Raw genomic sequence first — 16661 nt, forward strand, 5'->3', positions numbered from 1 at the left:
CAGCTCTTTAATGCTTCTGTATGTTCACCTGCTAGTTTCTGATTGTGTGTCTGCCATTGTTTTTTTTCCACTCAAGCTTGTGAAGTGAAAGAGGCCGGCGATGCCACAAGATAAAAGGAAGAAAGAACCAAAAATAAGAATAAAACGAGAGGAAGATTTCAACCCAGAGCAGCAAAAGCAGAAAACAAATAGAAAGCGGGGTGAGAAGTGCTCGCAGAGAACTCACAGGGAGAGACACAAGAGGAGAATGTTTGAGATACAAGGGCGAGAGTCTAAACTTCAAAGCTTCTCACAGCCTTTGGTGAAAACATTTCGTAACAGTGGAGGAAGCCACCCGGCATTTTCCTCTGTGCCTCCAATCACACAGACTAGGAAATTAGCTGAAGGAAATAGCCTTCACTTCCACCACGATAGGTAGCGGTTGGGGCTTTTCAGTGGAAATGTTACTACCCGGCTGCAACAATTCAGTTTGCAATGGCACCAGTAATTTGGGTGTAATGGGTGGAAAATTGGGAGGGCAAAACTAGGTGAGTGGCAGAGAGAGAGAGGAGCTATGGAGCGAGAAGGAGAAGAGAAGTTGAGGGGATAATATGAGACTGAAGATTGAGCAGAGGATCCCCTCTCAACCTCTCAATGTGTGTGTGCGTAGGCTTCATGGAAGTCAGCCACATCCCTTCCAGACCTGACATTTAACTCTGACACCTCTCATCTCATCTCTCAGCCTCCCTGAGCCTCCCATGGCTTAATGAGCGACACAATGAGGACCCGGACTCCGCCTCCCCTCTCTCTATCTGCCCTTGCCTTCATCTCTCTTCCCCCCATTCTTTCATTCTCATCCTCTCTATCCTCTCTCCACTCTCACACACTCCCCTCTCCAATAATCTGCGTGGTGAGTGTGTGTTACCGCATGTGGATATGAGACGACGAGGCCAATGCGCTGCTGGCAGCCAATTACATTAATGCGCTCTCTTCTTTGAACTGCTTATCGCTGCCAGCGCAGCCATTTCCAAACACTGGGGCTCTGTCATGCCTTTCCAGGGGATGACTCCTGAGAGCCCAGGCTGGGCCCGAGGTTCAGGAAGGGGAGACGCATGTGACGGTAGAGGACAAGCAGGCCCGTACACAAGGCATCAACTAGAGCCTCTCCAAGAAGCAGACATGCCGTTCAGTAAATTGCCAAGAAGAAATGTTTTGAACCGGGGCCAGCGGGATTCTTGTAAATGGACAAAGCCTGAAATAATCAGTTTGCACCTAAACTGAGTTTTTTGGCATGATCTCACTGCAAATAAAACTATCAAAATGGACGGTACAACTGAAATAACCCATGAATATGTCGAATAGCTGGAAGGTTTAGAGACTAAACTGTTACAAATTTGAAAAAAAAAAAATCGCCTCCAACTTGTAACCACTGCCTAAGTTTTCATTTCCCGTTTTAAGGCACCTGCAAGCCATGTCTACTCCCAGAATGAGTCATAAGTCTGTCACTGGTGAAAATGAGCCCAATACATTTCTGTGCTGAACATAGAAATTTAGCAACTTGTACTTTAGCGTTTTCATTTTATGAAGCCGTTCTACATTACTATTCATACATCAGTACTTTAACTTAATGCTGAATGTCGGACAAACCTACACGCAGTGAAGAATGTTCTACTGTGTGACAGTTCTTCTTTTATTTAAGTTAAAGATTTGAGTACTCAGTGCGCCGCTGAAGCTTCTCCATGTTGCAGAGCCGCCATGAAATGAACAGACCCAGAGTCACAGCGAGTGTGCTGGTATTTGCTAGCAGCACTTGGAGAACATGCCAAATTTGATTTCTTCTGGAGTGCTGTACTCCTGGCCTAAAGGTGTAAATAAGTCATGTGTGGAGTTCTACATTAGGAAGAAGACCGTTTCAAAATAAGAAAGTGAATGTTTACTTCAAAGAAAGTTCGTACATCAGCTACCTCTAGAAACCACACAGGCATGCCCCCACACAAATAAAATTCTTGACTAAAAATATGCATATTGCTGTCAGATTCTAGAGCCAAAACAATAAAGACGAGATGGGGGAGCAGCAAATCTCAGAGATGTAATATCCAAGCGGTAACTGTGATTAGCGTGCTTCAGCCTCTGCAGAAATACTCAGCGATATCTGTGTCTGCAGAGATAATCGCTCTACGTTAGACTGCCTCAGAGCTGTGCATTGTTACGTACTTGCGAGTCTTTAATGGAACCTTGTAAAACACAGAAATGAAATTGTATCAAGGAAAAAAAAGAGAGGAGAGAAATAAAAGAGACAACTGTTGGGGGAGCATTTATAAAAAGTAATTTCATTCCAACTTCATTCTGCTGGGTCTTTGCTGAAGTAGTTGCAGTGGGGCAGCATCTGGGTAATCGACTTTATTTCAATTCAGTCAATTTCACCCACACTTCTTCTTTTTCCTGGCTTCCATTCTTGCTGAGGGAAAGATTGGGTTGCCTCCATAATAAAGGAGCTCCATTTTACTACATAACTAAACAATTACTGCAGTAGAAACAGCAGCATCAGGGACACCGAGCGAGCTCTCGTAACACAGCAGCAGCATAACACAACCTTGTATCCTTTCACAGGTTTTTACATTTGTTTAGAAGTTGCCAACTGGCAGCGTGCCGTTTTTCTTCTAATTGTCTCGTTCATATGTGACGTGGCGTCGAATCCAGCTGTGCTGACTACTTTCATCTGTCTGAGATACAGAGGTACACTGGTGAGATTAGAAATGCAGCAGCCATGTAACACGGACGGGGACATCCAATAACACTGCATGGGTATTAGGTGCTCAGCATGACTTCTTGGCATCGAGAGTGTTTATGTGTCACATCCTCTCTTTTCAGTCCTTCCTGGGCAATTTTTGGCTCTTTCTACAAAACTTCTCCAAAAACTGGAAAAGTCTTTGTGTAGTGAAAAAGCAAAGACAAACAGCAGTCCTTGATCTTCTGCAGTTTCACCCTTTAACGAACTAGGCAAAGTCTTCAGAGACCAGTGCTAGAAAAATAATATTCAGTAAGGCGTCTGGGTCTGCTTAGAATTTCACTGTGATTAAGAAGCCATTTTTGGAAAGGAAGCGTCTGTGATGGTTCGTTAGAGTAAAAGCATGTGAAAGACTGCCTCCCCCCCCCCCTTCTTCCAGCGAGATTCTTTCTCAGGGCTTTTGCTTGTGTGTGTGAAATGTAATCATTCACTAAAACAAAGCCACGCTCTCGGTATTCCCTCTTTTGTTGTGTCAATTCACATAAATGTGCTGCACTGCAGGAAAAAAAATAGCAAATGTATCAAAGGGGACTTGAAAGCATGGCTTTATTATGAAGCTTTCCTTGGTGAGATGCTGATCGTTCTAGCTTCCAGCGTTCACATTCAGTTTGCTGTCTGGCATTTTAACACAACCCCAATCGCCCCCTCCACCTGCTGGCATTTTCACCAGCTGAATTAATGAATTTCAGCGAGCAACTATAAGAAAAAACTCTGCCAGCCTCAAAAATACAAATGACAAAGCATGGTCATATACTATACTGCAAAAAGTAAATCACTGAATTCCAGTGTTCCAATCACTTCCATGGCCACAGGTGTACAAAATCAAAACAGCCAGGCATGCAGACTGTTTCTACAAACATTCGTGAAAGAATGGGTCGCACTCAGGGTCTCAGTGAATTCCAGAGTGGTACTGTGATAGCATGCTGCCAAGTCTTGTCATAAAATTTCCTCACTATTAAATATTCCACAGTCAGCTGTTATTGATAGTATAACAAAGTGGCACATACTGCATAGAGTTTGCCAAATTTCTGCAGAGTCAGTTGCTACAAAGGTCCAAAGTTCATGTAGCCTTCAAATTAGTGAGTTCCATGAAATGGGTTTCCATGACTGAGCAGCCGCTGCACACTCCTAAACCTCATGGAAACCCTTCCAAGAAGAGTCGAAGTTGTCATAGCAGCAAAAGATGGGCATGAGGTTTAGGAGTGGACATCATATTAAACTTGACAGATTAAGAATGGGATGTCACTGAAGGACGATGTAGCGTACGATGGCACCATAGGCTTTGAAAGTTAAAGCTGATGTTTAATTGGCTTGGTAACCTTCAAGATAACAATAACAGGATAATAATAAGATCTTTTATTGTGGTTTATGATAAAACTGAGCTGCCTCACGTTCAGCTAATGAGAAACGCTACGTGCTAGCGCTGACAGCTCATAAAAACAAAGCTATTTATAACGCAGTGAAGTGACCTGGCTGTCTTCAGCTCTATGGAATATTTGGATATCAACAAGAAAGATGAAATGATGCAACACTATGTGGGAAGACCAAAGCAAATAAATGCGCCATCAATCAGTACTTCTTAAAAGTTCTTAACTACTTCTTAATAAAAGAACATTCCCAAGAGGGCGGCACTGTGGCTCATTCTTACATTTATGGAAAACAATGAAGCTCTATTGCATCGAGGAATCAGCTAACATCTGTCCAAAAAACTACTTTCTTGCTGTTTTTCATCATATAATGAAATTTCTTGACAGTGCATACAGTGATGGACTACAGAGTTTGATGCTAGACTGGATCAGCTAGGGGGATGTTCTATTCTGTGTCAATTGCTTGTTTTCCTATGGAGCTGTGATTTATTGTTTTCACTGTCAAGCAACTCAAGGTGCTGTGGGACTTCTAAAAGGTTGCCTGGCAGCTAAATAGGTCAGACTTTGCTTTTTAAATGTCTTTTCAGACTGATTTGCCCCTGACAAGCAGCCTAAACACTGTTGCTTTAAAACCCTCTGAATTGGAATGCCCCTGATTGAAAGCACACACGGCACCCATCTAAAAAGAGTAATTTCAAAAACTTTTCCAAAAAAGAAAAAAAAAGAGTCAAAGTGACAGGTAGAGACAAACTGGGAGACATTTGGAGTTTTGGTTTGCAAACTCTGTTCTCTGAGAGGATTTATTAAAAAACAGAATCGTAAATCCCACTGCCAGTGTTACTTCAGGGCCCCGTGGGGGCCAGACGAGTTGTTGCAGGATTATTGTTTGTCTTGTTCTTGGAAACAGTTCTTTATGACTAATGACAGCATTTTGGGTTTTTTTGTCTCATGCTGCATAATGAAGGTGGAACTCGACATATACCTCCCAGAAGGGCATACATAATGAATACGGATCTAAACATAACAGGTATGTTAAACACAATGTTGGAATTGGAGAGAAATTCAATATTTGGTGCTGCGTCTGATTGTTGGGACTTTCTTTTTAATAATATAGAGTCTTTATAGGCTATAAATTGCCCTGAGGCGAGTGTTGCAAATTGGCACCACCTAAATCAAAAGAACTGAACTGCTTTATTTAATTTTACTGTTAATCTATTTAAAATCAAAGTCATGGAGATATTCCAGGGCTACTTTTTGTGCATGCACAGACTGTCTCTCTATTGTTTTTAATTTATTTGACAGATCAGAACAAACGGGGAGTTAGAAGTAGCACTGACATGCAAAAAAGATCAACTATACCAGGAATGCTTTAAAATCCCAGTATGCACCATGTGCCACTATTCTATGTGGACGCTTCCTCTTCTCCTCCTCTATAGCTTTCCAACCTCTGCTCCGATTTACCTCCTGTTTCTTCATCTCATCTCTACCTCCGACTGTTTACTTTAAGGAGTGTGTGGTAGCTCGGGGCCTGTCATCAGAGATGCATGCTGAGTAAATATTATTGCAGGCCCTTTAACACGAGGAGGGACGTGTATCCCTGGGGCACCTTGACATGTGATATTTTCAGCTGGGATTTTAGCTGCTTACCTAATATTGTGTCTAGGATCTGAGGAACACACACATACACACACCCACAAACTCTCTGGGGTTTGCTGGCTCCCTGCTTTGTACACACACAATATGACTGCCCAGAATAGTTTACCAATAGAATGACAAACATTGTTAAGTCAACAGTCCAGTGTTTGACTGTCAGCAAAGTTGCTGCCTACAGGAAGGCAAGTATTCATTCAGATTGGGTTTTGTTTAGACATAAACAATATGCTCACTCAAAATAGAGGCTAGTCTTTAGTTAAAACAATAGAGCTGCTAAATGAAGACATATTTAAGCCTGGGTTTATATTGTTGGTGCTCCTCCGTCAGACAGTTTCTTTTGTTCTAGAAAATTACAGTGGAGGCTTCACGCTGTGGGACAGCTCCAAATGTTAAGCCAGAAAGCTGGAATGTGAATGCGTCTGGTCATTGTAAAAACACACTATCATAGCTAAACTGACAACATATCAGTGGAGATGAGAATGTAATAGCTAGAAATATTAAAAAAAAAACTTTAAAAAAAACCTGTCATGTTCAAAAGAAGCTGTTCATGGCCTTAGCTGAGGAAATTCCAACTTATAGTTGAAATCAAGCTGCACCGGCACTTCAAAATCAGAAGTTATGAGTGGGACAGCCTGCTCCATAGGACTATAGTGAGTGGCCTGCAGTGTGGAATAATTTTAGACTGTATATAAAAGATGGACACAGCCACCGTGACATCACTCACTGACTGGTGAGTGAGTCTGGTTTTGCAGTCTAGAGGATCTTGGATGTGGGGTGTGCTGGTGTTTTACTGGTGTTTGAAAACCTGACTTGACAAAGAGCAGATCCTGCTTTATTTTCTGTTTCACTCTAACTGGAACTACATTTTTGCAAAATAATAAGGTCGTAGATCAAGAAAGTGGTAGGGTCTTTATTTGCTTACAGTTCTATATAATCAGACGTCTCGTTCCAACTGTCTGTGGGAATAACAGTCAGACACAGACAGATAGAGAGAGGCACTGCATGATAAACTGTAAGACCAATCTACATAACATGCAAAAAAAGCCACTCATTCTAAATTTAAATCTGTTCTCTGTCCTAAATAACCAAACTGCTTCATACTCTGAGTGCAGCTTTGCTTCTTGTTGATATGAATTCATTACCGAGACAGACAGGCAATTAAAAAAATGCACAAACAGGGCACCGCGTAATAAAAGCAGTCTGGATTAATATGGGTTCTTGTTGTTTTGTGAGCTACAACTTTAATAAATTGTGACCGAGCAGAGATGCAAACTTAATTGAATTTAATGCTTAAAAATGCATAAAAATATTTTTTTGCTTAAGCACAAATGTAATCATTATTATGTCGTCTTCAAAAAAGACATTTTTTTAATGACTAAATGCTTCAATTTAAAATAATATTTTACTATCATAATTTTTTCTATAATAAATAAAAGATATATTAAAGAACAATAAAGCAAATATCTGTGAAGAATACGAGTCATAAAAAGAAAACGTGCTTTTTCTGTACTTTAATAACACCACTCTGTGCTTGTTTAAAGTGAATGTGTTTCCCATTGAAGAATTACAAAGTGTAACTGGACTGGCATATTGCACTTTTACCCATCTCTCTACGTTGCTGAGGCCTGGGTTGTATTATTGGGTAAAAGCAGTAGTCTGAGGGCACTCACATCTGCAGACACTCATCCCTGCAAAGAGCTATTTGGTGTCTTTTATTCACCCAACACTCTTCCTTTCTCACTCTCAATCTGTCACGTTTCATCCACTTGCACACGCTCTCTCTGCGTCTCTGTAGGTTTCTGGCTCCATTTTTTGAAGACAGTCATGTAGAAACCTGGTCACAGTTCAATCTGAGGTAAATGCACAGTTGTGATACTAAAAGGTCACACAAGCACTCCTGCTTGTACAGCACTGTGCAAAAGTTTTAAGCAACCCTTCATTTTTTCTTATATGTCGGAAAATGAGAAATAGGTGCGGTGATTTATTGAAACGTGTCCAAACATACATCTAAATTTAGTATATAAGGCAAAATCAGTTTGTACAATTCTAACAAGCTTTAAAGTCAAGATTTGCCCACCTTTATTATTCAACAAAGTCTGAACTCTCTTAGGCAAACGTTTATCACTTTTTCAGAATGAGGGTCTGTTAGCTGCTGCTACAGACTCTTTTTAGATGATATTGGATGGTGGGTCAAAATGTGACGGTGTTTTTCAGTGTTCATAATTACATAAGTTTTGACAAGTTCTCAAACACCACTGACTAAAATACAGAACGAATCCATGACATATCCTCAACCGTGGTTTACAGATAGCTGTAGACACTTCCTGCCATAATTTCCTCCCGACTTACTACATACATACTGATGACAATTTAAACATCCATCCATTCGCTTCCGCTTATCCTTTTCAGGGTCGCAGGGGGTGCTGGAGCCTATCCCAGCTGTCATAGGGCGAGAGGCAGGGTACACCCTGGACAGGTCGCCAGTCTGTCACAGGGCTAACACACAGAGACAAACCATTCGCACCCACGGGCAATTTTGACTGCTCAAATAACCCTTCTCCATTATAATAACCTATCCCCACTAACAGCATGTCTTTGGACTGTGGGAGGAAGCCGGAGTACCCAGGAAGAACCCACGCGAACACGGGGAGAACACACAAAAAGACCCCGGCCTGATGGTGGAATTGAACACAGGACCTTCTTTCTGTGCAACAACAGTGCTAACCACCGTGCCACCATGCCGCCGATTTAAACGAAAGTCTAAAATGTATTTCTTCACCTGTTAACAAACTAAAAATCTCCCACTTTCATCTAAAAATGATAAGACAGAATGACTGAACTGAAAATGAGAAACTGAAAAATTTCACAAAGGCTGGAGCACTTTTGCTCAAGACCCCTTTGAAAAGTTGAAAGAAACTAGGAAGAAAAATATGGAGACATGAGGAGTGGCTCAAGACTTCTGCGCAGTACTGTACATGCACATGCCCCTCTTAGCATCATGCTTAATTCATATGTTATTCAAAAAGCTGTGAGTTACTTCACATGTTGGCTGCGAGCATCCCACAGCAAAGTGATACTTCCATATGCTCCAGCGTTAGTGCCACTGTTCACTTTCAGGCACTCGAGGTTCATCTTTTATTAGACTGACCTCAAAAGCCAGTGAAAGCTCTAGGACATGATTTTAAACGTTGTCTCAATCAAGCCAACCTGAATTTCAAAAGGATGAAACCATTTAAAGATTGAACACTTGAGATGGGTAGTATATACAAAAAAAAAAAGATAGAAATCTCTGTTGCAGAAAATGAGCAGGTGTCTTATTTTACTCCTTTTTAATTGTAAAATGTTGTTGAGTAGCTTCAAGATGCTGCCTTCAGGCGGAAATGTGGACTGGACTACAGAGAGCTGTTGGTAAGATGAAAGATGAAAATGTTTTTAGCTCCTAATGAGATCACATGAAGCAGTTTATATGCTTTTAAACATTTAACATAATAATCCAACTTCTTGAATATCTTTTAATACGAAGAAGACTTTAAAACAAATGTTTAAAGTATTTGGTGTTAATACCTGTAGGGCTGCCCAGTGTTAAGACTGAAAGGTGTATCATCTTTAAAAAAAAAAAAAAAAAAGGATAAGCATGACCTCTGAGATTATTTGACAGATGGCATAAAGATTGAAAAATAGACTCCAGACGAGGCGATCATATGCCATAGCCAGGGGTAACAGAGGCCAGCGTGCCAAGAAAGGGGTTAGACAGGGACACAAAAGCGGAACATGAAAAGTTTGGGGCCACAACAAGCTGCTGCATAACAAAAAAAGACCTTAACAAACGGAAAAAAACAACAAAGGCCATGTCGAATTCCTTCACTTTATTTTAACACGATCAGCTCCCATAAAATGTCTTTTAGAATTTGTGATGGTAATTGGTGTAATATATTAAGCATTTCCTTATGCATTCAGCGCTTTGCATTAAATTGCAATTTGTGTCCTCTGAGGTCAAATAAGACGAGTTTATTCAGTTTATTTGCCTGCGATTAAGTCAACATCTGTGCTTATTAGGAAACTTGTTCACATTTAGTTAGGCTCTCTGAGTCTGTGTACCATATTTGTTAGTTTCAGTTCATAAAATTTAAATTGTTATAATTATTAAAACTATTAATATCTTCGGGAATTCACCTTGTTTTGAGGTTTGAGAGTTGCTGCAATCCCAAATATGATCTGCAGCAATTTAAGGAGTCATGTTGTTGAAAAGGCAGGATTGTGATGCATGACTTTATAGTATCTGGTAGTGCTACATGTCAAAATGCTCTTTGCTTGCAACCCTCTGCCTGAAATATGATGAGCTTAGGTTAAAAGCCCCCAGATCCCCTCATCCTAAAATACTGAGACAGCTAAACCTTCCAATCTAGTCACAGACAAAAAAGAGACTTCAAGTGCAAGTTCTGAGCTCAAAAAGCTTGCTACTTGAGCCCACAGAGCAGCAGTCAGAAGGAAAAAACTCTAATAAGCTTGTCAAAGTGAGATATCTGTGATCGGTTTTGTTGTGACCCATTTTAATCCAAAATCACTATTCGACTTCACCAGAACAGATGAGTGAGGCTCTGTAATCTCAATACCAATTCTTCTGCCAAGAATAAAGTGGGAGAGGAGAGGGAGAATGAGGGACAAAAACATGTGAAGAGGCTGACACAAACACAGGTGTCATAATGAAAACCTCAATCATGGATAAAAATATTAATGTTTTTTGTTATTTTGATGGCTTGTCTAAACCATTACAGCAGAACGAAATGCTGGTTGCCAATCACCGACTCAGAATCTCAACCACTGTTGGCTGTGGGTGGACAAGCTTCTTTCCCCTGATAGCACAGGCTGCCAGAGGAGAGGAAGAATGACAGCGTGGGGGTAGAGGGGGAGAGAGAAAATCATTCAATATTGCACTAAACTACAGCTTTAGCCTATGTAGTGCATTATACTAATGCATATGATATACTTTGTCATGTAGTGTGCTATCTTGCACTATGCTGTAGTGGCAAATATGTATGGTAATAGGCAGTGGACAGAGATTTCGTTTATGTGTGGGTGGGTCTGACTGTTTCTTACATGAGAGCTCATGGTGACTTACTATTCTGTTCATACGGTTAAGAGTATACATATTTCTATATAATATACATAATGCATTTGACCTCAGTTTATTAGTAAAGCCAGGCATGATTCTCTTTAATGTCAACCATAAAACCAGTATTTACTACATATATCACAACTTTTTATGCAGTCAGTACACTATTGTTTAAATATAGGTATTGTAAAATTATTCACTATGTGTAGTACAGTATAGTTTAGACTGTGATTTTAGCCCACTGGTAGGTGTTTGCTAGGCAACATGATGCATAATGAAAAAATTTGATGTTGTCGCAAAATAAAAATGATTTCCTGAGGTGGTATTTGTGTATGCACATTATATTTGGGTCTTTTTAGTTTATTGGTAGGTTGCTAGGCAACATGATCACATCATATCTCAATGTCACTGCTGTGAATTAAAAATCCTTGTATGCTTTTATAAGTCGTCGAAAGTGCATAAACTCAAAACTCAACAAGTGGATTGTTTTAGCCTGTTGGTAAGTGGTTGCTAGGCAACACGCTTGATGTTGTAGTTTCTGATATAGATGAGAACCTTCAGGGAGCCTTGCTCAACTCCTGATCATGCAGGAAGAGTTGACAAACAAACAGAGATTTCATGTATTATAAAAAGATTACTGTAAACTGTCAATAGACAATCTCTGACCATATCATGTCAATAAAGCTTTACTGAACTGAAATAAACTGGGAAATTTCCAGATGGCAGTATCTCATACAGTGGAAAAAAGGATATGCTGGTGAGGAGGGTGATAGTGCTTTCTAGAAGCCTGCTAAGACGAATACTTAATACTAAAATATGTTAAATCAGTGACATAAAGTAAAAAAGGTTCAAACCTTAACTATGCCTATATATTCCAAGTGTATCCTGATGACAGTTAATCCTAAAAACCACTCCCGGCATAGGCTGAAATGAGCTGGCATATCAGCTGCATTTTTGCTTCACTGCACTTCGGCTGCAATTTTAGACTGATTTTAAAATTTTATTGAGCACCCCTGGGGCACATCCTAAATTAGCGATATCGCTGAGGTTTTAACTTATTATATGCCACAGCTGAACCTGATGAATATTCCCGCAAAATAGACTGTGGGTGATGTGACTTTGTAGATACAGCCATGACGTCTCTTTTACTGTTTTTAAAAGAGGAATGTTAAGAATGATTCATCTTTGAGTTGAACTAGTGATAAATTATGATGATACCCTGCAATATTCATCATGGTTGTTGTCAAGCAGCACTAACATATTACCTTATCACTTGATGTGGGAGCCTCTAGAGGGGACTTAAATTTGACATTCATTGTAGCTTGCAGTGCAACCAAGAAGCCCCAAATTACAGAGAGGTTGGTGCTGTAAGACTTCAGCAAAGGAAAAAATAGTCACAGAATCCATCAATAAATCCAGACTGCTGGACAACACTGAATCAGATCTAGGTGTAAAACTAAACAAGACTGTCAGTACACAAAATTATTATCTGGAATAAATGTTTAGACCACTCACAATAATCACTCAAAATCAGCAGGAACCACACAGAAACAGCTACTTACAAACTACGGATAGTGGTTTATTTTAAAATACAAATAAATAACCTCTGTGGTGTTTGTCACTAGTTTTGTCACTGGACCTGGTGTAGTGTACTGACAAGTAAATGTTAACAATGTCTATTTAGTGGCACAGACTTGATCCAGTGTGATCAGTAAACAACACATTCTGTTGTGGCCATGCATTGTTAAAATGTGGTCACAATTTAATTATGTTCCCATGCAATTCTAACCAGTGACCACATCATAATGTTTGGCAAGGCAATATTTTTCCCCCATGTCCCAAAGGAGTTAAGCATTTTTAAGACTATTCTATCTCTTCAAGTTGACTCTAACCTTACATGCCCCAAAGAGTATCAGCGGTTTTATGAAGTTTATTTGCTCACATTTAGCTAACCTTAAAAACTGCATTTTTTTACTAGCTTGTACTGTTACAGGGAAAAAGAAGCATGTTAAAGCAATGGAAAATAGTTCAAGTCTGAGGCGAGCTTTGACAGCAGCAATCTCTACCTCAGGGAGAAAACAGGAGAAAAGAAACAAAAGAGAAACAACAAAGAATCCAAAGGATGACAATTAAAAAGTCTTATAAAAACAGTGGAAATTTCTCCAAGCAGGAAAAACAACTGCTGTGTACGCGGTAAGAACAAAATGAGTACATCTATAGAAGAAGGGAGGATGCCATATCAGTTCTGCGACAGACTGGTGACAGAGGTGCTGGTGCTCAGAGTACTGCAGGTTTAATCCCTGTAACATTTGCAGTGGTAAAAAATAAGTTGTACTGTTGCACAACTCACTGTAATCTGACAGGTGTGTAGGAGAGGAAAAACGTGGAAAAGCTCTCTCGTGCACAGTTTATTTAATTCAGCTACTTGTACACTTTAATGTGTGTCAAAGCACAGAATACTTGTCAAGGGTCTTGCTACCAAAAGTACTGTATGTACATACTTCAAAAAGTAAGTATGCACATCCTTGTAACTCAAATACACACTTTTTGGTGGAGAGAGGGTGATAACAGTAAACCTACGCTGACAAAAAGTGGCTAAAATGTGATAAGTAAACGTTACAATTCTATCTTCTATGTACAAACCATTCAGGATGTGAACTCTATAAGCTAAAATAAGTGTGTGAGGATTCCTTACCCATATCCCAGTATACTTTTAATCTTACCATCACACTAGTTGTGGTGTTATTACTAGAGCATTATCCATGTAGGATACTTTTTGTGTCATTTTGCAGAATTTGTAGTGGTATTGTGCTGATGGACGATGTAGTCAGAGATTAACTTTAGATCTTACGATAATCATCATAGCGTATGTATATATGAAGTCTGTATGTACAGCCAACAAGTCGCTACTGACCAAGGAAGGTATGAAGCATTTTCCAGGCTCCTTCTATTCCGAGCACAATTAAGCTAGGCGACTCATATACATGTACACGTACAGTCATAAAGCCATAATTTTCCATTTTTACAGTGTTTACAATTTCTTGAAATCGATGGCGTCAACACACCAAAAGGTAACGATATTGCCAACATGTTGTATTGTTGATATAATATGGTTTTCTGAGGTCTGCAAACCATTAAATTCTGTCTATATTTACATTTTGCACAGTACCAACTTTTTTGAAATTGCACTTGTAAGAATATCGTAATATCAAATGTCTACTCAAGAAATGTCCAAACACATTTTTGACATAAATACTTTTTGTTGAAAAATTGTCAACTTTTTGATTCTCCACATCAGAGAATGATGAAAACCTACCTTCTGGAAATATGCCTTTAAATTTTTTTACATTATACTTTTTGTTTTTTCTTTAACTGCTCACACATTTAGACTAAAATTATTCAGTGAAGATTGCATGGCCTACAGTGAATTGCTTTGAGTGTGAGTGAGTGTTTGTGACAGAAATACATTAGGCACTGCTGGCACTCTTGCTGCTTTCTCCTTTCATGCATGCATATACAATGTAATAATCTAAACTAGCTCTGAATCAGCAGCAAATCTGCCACTCACTTGTAAATCAAAGACAATCCTTTGGGAAAAACACTCAGTCGTGACAACATTATGTTGCACATATGATACAGAGAGAGATGCAAACTTTTAGCTGTATTAAATATCCAAACCCAAATAACACGGCTTGTAAATATTCATGAAAAGGCTGGCAGAAGTGTAACATGTGCCTTCACTTACTGTTGGTTTTGAGGCGGGCTGGCTCACTGTTGCGACTTCCTGCTTGGTTGATAGCCTTGACGAAGAAGATATAACGGGTGCCACTCTGCAAGCCGTGCACCGTGTAGTGGTTCTGCTTGATGTTAGGTACGATCATCCAGCTGTCTGCAGAGTTGTACAAGCCTGGCAGAGCCACAGAGACACACACAAGTACACACAGCATTAGTAACAAGGTTATGTTGCCGCTTTTAAGGTAAGCAGAGTTAGTGTGTCCTGCTAAGAACCTTTTTTCTCCAGTGATGTTCAAAAGAGTAAAATCTGTTCTCAATTCCGACCAGAGGAGGGTTATTTTTCCTCAAAGCCCCCAAGTGAGTCATCCCCACCCAAATAAGGAGCTCAGAGACCACACGGCTCTCCATGTTATGCAACATTTATGTCTACATACTAATCCATCCCATTACAGTACTTTTACATCAGGTTTAGCATGACAAACTCCCCTGAGGCAATATTGTGCGTTCACTAAGCTAAAACTATAAGCCATTACGAACAAGGAACTCACAATATAAATCTCTGAAGTAAGCGCCTCAAGGCAAAAGACTGTCATTGCCTTTAATGTTCAAATGTATGGAAACACAGGCAGTAACAGCATGACCCTATTTGGTGGGCACTTTGATTTAAAGCAGCTTGCAGTATAGAGTTGGTAATGCCAGTTAAGCTGTGCAGTCAACTGCTTCTAAACACAGTCTTCTCAGTCTCTGAGATGTAGCCGACTGTGAAAGATAAAAAAAGGAAATCTCGGCTGTGAGCTAAAGAGTTGATCGCCCACAATGGGGTGCTCCTTTGGCTTTACTCTAGCGTGAAATAACTGGATTGATTTAACACATTAAAATCACTGTTATCGCACAATTACCTGACCTACCACTCTCGTGGTAATCAAGGTATGTTTCCTGATTTCAAAGATGAAATAGGCAACTTTGAACACAAGGTGAGATTTATGCAGCTGCTTTGGAGGATTTTAGGGGAGGATTGCTGATTTATGCAAAATGGATATTGCAAAACATGCCAAGTTTGGAGCTGCTGTGCTTACGTTTTATGCATGAACATTGCGTGACATGTTATATTGCGTACCTTTTCCAAAGGCTATCATACAGGACGTGGAAAAAACAGAAACCCAAAAACTGATCACACTTTCATGGTTTCGTGAACAACACGAGTGTATTAATAACGCCGATAGCTAAAATGAAATGAATGAACTGACAGCATGAATAATAAAACCAAGATGTGCCAACTGGAGACTATACAGAAATTCTATTTTATGGGCAAACATTTTAGAGGCAGTTTATACAAAGAACTGTGAAATTACGAAATTACATCCAAAAAACAACGACAAAAACCCCCCCAAAAGCCATTGCCAAAACCAAAAAAGCATCTTGTTTAGTAGAACCACAGCTGAGCCTAACATTTGTAGAGTTGAAAGTAGAATAACCACCCTTTTCATTGTCTCATCCTTCCTCCCAAAGCAAAATTAAAAGGAAATAAAAAACACGGAAAGGGAGAGAGTTCTCTGGGCCATGCTTACCTTGTCCCATCTGGTGAGGATGCATTGTGAATTATTGAGTGAGATGGAAACAGCATGCATAAGTAATGGCTGAGAGTCTGCTTGTAAATATAAATACTTCACAGGACGCAAATAAGGCCTTTAAAAGTGAGGTGCCTTTAAGAATGAATGAGGGGAGAGGACTCTTAAGGCTGGAGTGGGAGTTGGGGCTACATTTTTTACACAAGCTTTTCTAAGACAAAGAAAGCACAAGCAACACGTCTTCCTTTAATATGACAGAACCTAATTTACACCTTTACACCAGGTACACGATCCATTTTACATGCAAATGTGTTTTATTTCATCCTAGATTTGCAAATATGCATGCACTGTTAACAATGAAATCCTATTGCTGTTTCACTCGAAAAAAAAAGAAAAGAAAATCAAGACTGTTGTTCTGCTGTGACAGCTGTCCCTTGTTGTCATAAAATTTATGCCAC

At 39.7% G+C, this 16661-nt stretch overlaps 1 protein-coding gene across 5 annotated transcripts in view; it reads right to left on the reverse strand.

Moving 5' to 3' along the window:
- The window catches only part of mid2 (midline 2), a 150659-nt gene that overhangs the window by 6236 nt on the left and 127762 nt on the right, over positions 1-16661 (reverse strand). For all 5 annotated transcript variants that reach the window (XM_005723114.1, XM_005723116.1, XM_013908266.1 and 2 more), the window contains one exon: positions 14646-14807. In XM_005723114.1, coding sequence (XP_005723171.1) covers positions 14646-14807 — 162 coding nt within the window. The remainder of the gene's footprint in view (positions 1-14645; positions 14808-16661) is intronic.

The sequence above is a fragment of the Pundamilia nyererei genome, unplaced genomic scaffold, assembly GCF_000239375.1.
Source record: "Pundamilia nyererei isolate P.nyererei 1_Seehausen unplaced genomic scaffold, PunNye1.0 scaffold00008, whole genome shotgun sequence".
In the NCBI taxonomy this organism is placed as follows: Eukaryota; Metazoa; Chordata; class Actinopteri; order Cichliformes; family Cichlidae; genus Pundamilia; species Pundamilia nyererei.